The sequence below is a fragment of the Corvus brachyrhynchos genome, unplaced genomic scaffold (assembly GCF_000691975.1).
Source record: "Corvus brachyrhynchos isolate BGI_N302 unplaced genomic scaffold, ASM69197v1 scaffold220, whole genome shotgun sequence".
Classification (NCBI taxonomy): Eukaryota; Metazoa; Chordata; class Aves; order Passeriformes; family Corvidae; genus Corvus; species Corvus brachyrhynchos.
Window position 1 is genome coordinate 4,508,826 of NW_008236209.1, and position 8,167 is coordinate 4,516,992.

The 8,167-nt window shown below is 38.7% G+C and overlaps 1 protein-coding gene across 2 annotated transcripts in view; it reads right to left on the reverse strand.

Annotated features, from left to right (window-relative positions):
• Positions 1-311: 311 nt before the first annotated feature.
• The window catches only part of LOC103623158 (connector enhancer of kinase suppressor of ras 2), a 175,396-nt gene continuing 167,540 nt past the window's right edge, over positions 312-8,167 (reverse strand). For both annotated transcript variants that reach the window (XM_017742525.1, XM_017742531.1), the window contains exon 25: positions 312-7,716. In XM_017742525.1, the coding sequence (XP_017598014.1) occupies positions 7,501-7,716 (216 nt within the window). In that variant the 3' untranslated portion in view covers positions 312-7,500. The remainder of the gene's footprint in view (positions 7,717-8,167) is intronic.

Genomic DNA, 8,167 nt, shown 5'->3' on the forward strand with positions numbered 1-8,167 from the left:
GGCATCGCCCCAAGCTGGGCAGGGGTGGATGTCCCTCAGCCGGGGCCGGATCGCCCCGAAGTGGATAGGGATGGCAGGGATCGCGCTCTCAGCTGGCATCGCCCTAAAGCGGGCAGGGATGGATCCCCCTCAGCCAAGATCGCCCCAAGGTGGGCAGGGATCCCCCTCAGCCAGGGCAGGGATCGCGCCCAGACCGTGCAGAATCCCCCTCAGCCGGCATGGCCCTCAGACCGGGAAGGATGCCCCTCATCCCGCATCGCACTCAGCCTGGATTACCCTCAGAACACACAAAATCCTCCAGAAACGCACAATCTAAGTGCAGATAATTCGTTTATTGAAGTCCAAATTTACAACTGAAGTTTACAACTTTTTTTTTTTTCCCCCCAAAACAAAAGCTTTGTTTGAATTTAGGAAGAATAAATGTTTGTTTTTGTTTTTGTTTTTGTTTTTTTTTAATAATGTACAGACTATATCTCTTAAATAAGTTAATATCTTTGAAAAAAGAGCAATATGTTCCTTTTTTTAATGTTGCAGTGCAACTTACAACTTACATGTCTGTGCAATGTACCATGAGGTATATGCCCAGTGAGCAACACACAGTGAAGTTTTCCATTCATAAATTTTCATTGTAGACACACAAAAAGTTAACAAGTTATTAATCTGTGATAGAAAAAACGCAGCCGGTTACAGTAATTCACACAGAACTCATCTGGAAAGAGGGAAAAAAGAAACCTAATGTTCATTGCCTATAGAAACTATTGGATCATCTCTCAACATAGACAAGTATAAAATTAAAAATACTGTTGTGAAACTGAAGAAATACTGTATTATCCAGGGGTTGAAACCTCGTTTGACCTGTATTAGTCTAGAACCATTGGTTTTCTCTCTGTAGCATCCATGAGCTGAGGGATTTACTGTGGTACCGATGGAGCATCTGCTCATCAAAGCATTAAGCACGATGGGAATTATAGAAAAGTTGCAGAATGCTAAACAACTTACAACTCCAACATTTTCCCTGGCATGGACAGGTGGTTTTCCATTGCCTCTTAGTTCATCTCCCAGCTGATTAGAAAAACAAGGCTGAAACATAGAAGATTACTCGTATGTGAAGCTTGACACTTCAAACTTCGCGAGATGGCTCTAAAATACTTATTCTTCTTAACGACAGAAAACATATATTTATTTAAGAAAGAATCATCCACAATATAACTTTGTGATAAATAACAGTTCTGCCTCTAATACATATATACATACTGCTTGTAAACAAAAATGCCCACAGGTCATGGAGTCTCCATGATTTTTATACAAGGCGCTATAGATTTTTTTTTTTTTTTTTTTGTTATTGAAAACAGTCCTAGTGAAAGTTTGGTTTATAACCTCCTATTGCTACAGAAACAGTAAGAATGTTTATATTTACAAAGAAACAAAGACCATGGAGACCCCATAGCGTTATTTGCCAAAGATCTGAAGTTGGTGGGGTTTGCAAAATACACGTTGTCAGCATGTTGGACAGGTTGAACACCAGCAGTACGATACTCCAGTGCTTTGGTATTTCAACCCCTGAATATACAAAGACATTACTACAGCCTACTTCACAGTTTAATGCAAGTAAAGTGCAAGCCATAGTACAAGGGTGTCATACATTTCCATACATGTAAGCGTTATCTAAAAAAGGCTCTATACAAGGTTTATTAGCTATTTAGTAACCTAGAAGTCACCTATGGCCCAGCAATTAATGATCTTACAAGGATATTGTCTTTGCAATACAGTATGTGTCAAATGTAAAAAGTTTATTAATACTAGTGCATTTCTCTTATATCCTAACCTGTTTTCTCGTCAGATTTTTAAGCTGAAATCCTTGTTTCTCAGTAAAACAGAAGTCTTAACTGGTAACAGGGTCTTACTGGCTTTTTGGCCAGTGAACACGGTTCGTTAAGACATACTTGTTTCGTGGTTGCTAGTGAAAAAATGCAATAGTTAATATGTATAATGTGACATCCTTAGTTAATCTGCAGCATTCGGACAGATGCATTTACTGCTAGTAAAAAGATCTGTATTGATACCCTCACCAACTCCTGAGGATGAACAATATTCTAGAAATGTGAGGACAGAAGCTACAGGGCTTAGCTGGTCAAACAGCAGGTTGTTGACATATTTGATCATTTTTACAACATTGCTTTCTTTCAAATACTGCTCATACAGTGGCATTAATGCTTAAAGTCCCTAATTGTCACTTCTAACGCATGTATGTGCTCAATAAAAATAAAGGTATATCTGCCTGGCCTGCATTAAGAATGAATATGGTTCTTTTCCTGAAGGCAGTTTCTGTCTGAATGATTTAATTTTTTATTTTTTTTTAAGAGGAGGTCCCAGTAGTATATCACCTATCTTCAAACCTGATAGAAGCTTAAACAATATTATTTATAAACCTCCTTCTGGATGTGCAAGAGTGTTAAAACCCGTAAAATGTAGAAAATAAGCTTTAAAAAATGTTTCTTTCACTATTAGTTACATCCAGAGCAGAGAGTCCCCTGCCCCCACGTTAGAGAGTGGAACTGATCGGAAACATAACATTTTGCTTGTGTGTAATGGGAGCAAAGAAAATACCTATAAACATCAACTAAGAAAATAGAACCCACTAGTTTTGGTTTAAATAGCCATGTAATTTCTATACATCAGCTGATGTGGCTCAGGTGCGATTTTTAGATGGGATTTTCAGATCTGTGCCCACATAACACCCATGGAGAGCCTCAGCCACTCGGTATGAATTCATCTGAGAGAGGAGACGGAGAACCTTTCCCCACACCATCCTGCCTGGAAAACCTACCCTGAGCCTCAGCTTTAGTGAGGGAAACATTCTGGAAGAAAAAGAGCTTTTTAATACTGAATATAAATGAATAGTTAATATTGCTTCTCCAGTCTTTCCTGTTATGACCCATTTTTTGTCCTACTGGTAAATAAACATCATTTGGCAGCAGGGAAAGTGATGTGTTGTCTCGGTGGCCTAAGGCATGTGGTACATGGAAAATCTACCGTGGAAAACCTGTGCCCTTCTGGCTGCCCTAAAAGCACCATTTCCCTACTGTGAAAACTGAGGAGAGAATAAAATCCTCTATGAGACCAAGCCACCACTTATTTCTCTAACATTAAATGTAGGGAACCCGGATGTGCCCTGAATGGGGTGTTCGAGCTGAGACCCAGCAATACAAACAGGCCTGTGCTCTCTTCCTGAAGGAATCTCTCTAGGACAGTCAGAATATCTGTAGAGACACAAGACTTGCTTATACTGACAAATTGAGTGTTTAAACTGTAAATTAAATTGTCTGGTGGTATCCTCTAGTTCAGGGGCAGCTGACAGGCATTGCAGAGGGGGCTGGTTTTGTTGTGCTGCATCATGCCTTAGCCAGGGGTTGTTTTACACAAACCATCTTTGAAGGACTTTGTTCCCCACTGCATGAAGAGTTTGTACAAACTGTTGATGAATTATCACAGAATAGCTCTGCTGGCAGAGCTGTCCCTCCTCAAGGATCAACAGCCCCCAGCTATATCACCCTGGTCATAAATACTGCTATTTTTTTGGCAGAAAAGAATGCTTTTACCGCTTTGGAAGACAGTAAAACCACATGAGGAGAGAATATGGCAAATAAGGTATGTGATACTCTTGGCCTGATTCGCATTACTTGAGACAAAAATAAGAAGAATGTTCTTTGTTCTCCTCAGATTTGTGTTGAGTCTAACAATTTCTACCTGATTGTTATTTTTTCTCCCAGAAGTCCTATTAACATTTAAAGTGAAATCTCCTGAAGGTCAGCAGCAGAATTCTACAACTTTTGAGGAGGCTTAGCCCTTCTCAGAGCCGCTGTAAAGTAACCCCTTCAAAGGTACCTGTACTGTCCTTCACAAGACCTTGGAGAATGAGTGTTCTGGTCTGGAAGGCTGTAACTGCTGAGAGGAGTAAGAGTAGACTTAAGTGGCCATGTACAATTCTCTGCAACACTCATTTCTTTTTCCTTGGAAAAAGCCAGTGGAGCACCACATTTCCAGCTCAAAAGGCAGCAGCCGAGAGCTGAATATACTGATACGAACCCCCTCCTCCTCCTTTGATTTTTGTTCGTGTCAATTAGAGCAAGCTCAGGGTAGTTTTCACTTAAAATAATGAAACCAAGAAAAATGTCTCAGTTCTCTCAGGAGGTGATGCTGAGAGAGCTATTAAGACACTTTCAAAGATCTGACATGTCACTGAATACAGAACAGTATTAAAAAAGGAGGGGAATCAGTAGCTCAGGGGGAGCATTAAATCAGTTGTAATGAAAAATAGCCAGTAACAAAAAGACTCAGCTTGTAGGGTGTCAGAAAAAGTCTATGGGCTGAGACATTTTACCTGCAGGAATCCTGAATGAAGACACTATTAAGATCCAGTTAAATAAATCATATCCAAACAACATTTCCATGTTGTTGTATATGTTAAAAACCAAGTTTTACCTGAGAATTCAGGCAGGAAAACTGGTAAATTAATAAATCTATTGTACTGGTGCTATTTATTTCCCTTGATGAATGCAACAGCCAAACCTCGTTCTTTTCTTATTTAAAAATACGGCATCAAAACGACCACAACAATTTCAGCTGCTTTGTACAGTGTGTTTCAGCACCTATTGGTCCAGGAGAATTAGACATATTTTAACACATGAGCAGGATTTGGTGCATGAATTTTTAAATACAGTATCTGTATTGCACTTTGCATTCCAGTGAGTTCAAAGGTGGTGAAAATTCAAATAATTGTGCTGTGGTGACTGTGCACATTACTCTCTGCAGTACATACAGATTGGCACCTACATCCAGGAGGAGGAAACCCATGGCAGGGAGGGAAGGGCTGCAGGGTGGAGTTGAGTACATGTGCCAGGGGTATGCTAAGTTGTTGTGAAACGGCTTCCAAATGCCAGCTGACATTTGTGAAAGAATAAAGTCTTTGTATTGCTTAATTTAGCAATTTGATTTTGCTTGCTTTAAGGCACAAGCAATGCCAGACAAATGTTTCAAACTTTTCTCCCAGTTAATCTTAAGCCCATTAGAGGGAATTTCTGCAGTGTATCTCATCTCATTTCATCTCATGAATCTCCTGGACAATTTATTTGGCCTATTCAGTGCAAATCAGGTTTGCTGAGAGCTGCTCTGCAAGAGCAGAATGCAGACTCACAATTCCAAGAAATTTTAGAAACAATGATCTCATGACACTGGAAGGTTTTTAAAGATAAGCTGAGCGAAAGTGTGAACTCTCAACTATTTATCTCATCTACTCATATTTCAGAAATTGTATTTAAACTTAAAACTGAGATAATCTATTTTCCCTGCTACTTGTGTCATTTCTGAGAAATATATCTTCCCAATTATATTTATCATTTTCAGCTATAAGTAGTATTCTCTGTTTTCCTGTGACTTCACTGAATATGCTTGGTTCTGTCTTGAGTGACAATACAGTGGCATTTGAAATCCTTTTGGAAAGCTATTTGAAAATAATATAGATCTTTTCATTATGAAAGCACAAACCATCTTTTGGGTTTGAAACCAAAGTCATATTTAAATTTCTTTAGGAATTTAGATAGTTCAATCTATTTAACTAATTTGGTGATCATCCATCACTTCTTGCATGTATAGTATGAGTTAATTTCCAAATGGATTCTATAATTTACGCTGTTGCTCACTGGAAATGAAGGAATGAAATTGAGACTGGAAAGAAGGGAGGAGGCAAGGGAATGGTGTTTTAAATTTTGTCTTTGTTTCTCACTATGCAATTGTATTTTAAATTGTTAATAAATGAATTTTCCCCAAGTCAAGTTGGTTTGCCTACGATAACCATTAGTAGGTGATCTCCCTGTCTTTATCTCAACCTGGGAGCTTTTCCATGACATTTTTTCCCCCTGTCCAGCCAAGGTCAGCCCCCCTCAGCTGCTCTGCGGAGATGGAATTAATACCCAGGACACCTTCACATGGGTTTGACTTTGGGAATAATAAAATCTCTCCCTGGATATTAGGACCTCACTGAGATAACATTTTTTCCTCTCTTATGCTGAACTACATGGATTTTACAGTCCTGGATGTATGAGAGACAATTAGGTTTATCTTGTGAAAAAATTATCAGTGAAATCTGTTTCAATGAAATCTGTTTCAGTGAAATGACATCAGCTGTATTCACATCCCCTTCGTTCTGCCTTTTAGAGCTATTCTAGCAAGCAGAGTCAAAGCAAACTGTGAATGGTTTTGAAATCTATGTTCTCAGTAGCATTCAGAGCAATCTTCTTTTCCCCCCAAGAATACAAGTATTTTGCCCAAAATCTGATTCTTACAAACCATTCTCACCCAGGCAAGGAAGTGAAATACACCGTGTGACTTGTGTGTCTTCCCAAACCAATCAATACAGATTGGTTTTCGAATGATGTTTTGAATAACTTCACCCACTTGCAAATGTACTGCTAGCAGTTAAAAATTATTGCCAGACATTACATAATTTTTGAATAATTAACTCAGCTATAGATGTCAGTCTATCACAGAATGTAATTGATTAGTTTAGGAGGTTTTTTAGCTTTTTTCTCATGCTTTTTTGAATTTTGTGACTCACAGTCATGTGTCACTTAAATTCACAGTGAAGAAACGATGAAAACCTGCAGTATGTACCTTACTCAGTGCAGATGTTTTTTTTTCTTTCACCATGAAATACTTCAAATTCTATTAAAACCAGTTTAAGTTGCAGCATTAGTGAACAACCAATATTGTTCTACTCGTATCTTACCTCTGTGCCAAACCTGCTTGCTCGTGTTCCTTCGTTTGAAAGGCAGGCACAGCACATTACAAACACAGTATTTAAATGGCATGTACAGAGTGCCCATAGGGCCAGACTGGGATCTATTTCTTAGATGTACAGTGTACATTTTAAGGCACACTATAGGGATTGAGTTTACATTTTGATAACTCTGTCCTTTTATTTGCAAAGATGGTCACTACCTGGAAATGTTGCAAAAATAAATGTTCATCTCTAAGAGTGGCCAATGTATTTACGTCTTCATTTTTATATTTTTTCTCAAGAAAAATTGTGTGAAAATGTGAACTTTAGGGCATTTTGAAAGGAAATGTCAACTACCATGTTACATTTTATATACATAGATATGTATTTATATATATCTAAATATATAAAATGATTGTAGGAGCTCATACTATAAGCTGAGTTCTAGTACAGTACTTTAAATATACTGGTATTTGTTTTCAGTTACACTTCTGCACCACTTCTTTCTAATGCAGAGCTTGATACGGACATTGGTTGATAATAGCAAACAAAAAGAATTCATAAAGAATATTATTGTCTTATCATGCAATGTAGTAGGCATCCTGTGGCACTATTCTCTTACCCAAGTATTTACAGTACTGCTGAGTACCTTAGCAATAAATACCCAGTGTTTTTCTGACTGCATCTTTCAGAGCACCCAGCAGCGACTCAGGCTGAGGCTCCTGTCACACGTGAGTCTCGATGAAGGAGTGTGTGTGTGTCAGCATTGGGGCTGAGCTTGCCAGTTCAGAGGCTCCATTTTGAGACTTCCCAGCAGCACTGTACTCACAAATGTCCAGGAAAAACTCATAGTTCTTTAATTTCCAATCTTTGAACTTCTTTGATGTTAAATTGGGATCATCCAGAAGACTGTTGATAACTGTGAGGTCCCCTTCCTTTGCCTGGCAAATTCCAGAAAGACAGAGGACACGTCAAAATGAAATTTTGTATTTCAGCACCTTATTTCTTCTTTCACTTTAAGTGCTGGGGAAACTGCTATGGAAACTTTAATATTTACCTAAATTCAGGAACTATTACAGTATAAACTGTTTGACAGCTCAGTCTGTGGCATGTGCTACAGCTTGCCTTCACAGAGTGACAAATAGTGTCTTTTTTTTCTTAAGTGGGAACATGTTTACTTTCAAGGATTTTTAGTTTCTTTAAAACTTAGTTGTAAGGTACAAAAAAAGCATTAACAATAGAAAATGTAAAGAGATTAAGGACAAGGGGAAGTGGCTTCACACTGCTGTAGGGCAGGGTTAGCTGGGATATTGGAGAGAAATTCTTCCTTGTGAGGGTGGTGAGGCCCTGGCACAGGGTGCCCAGAGAAGCTGGGGCTGCGCCCGAGTCTCT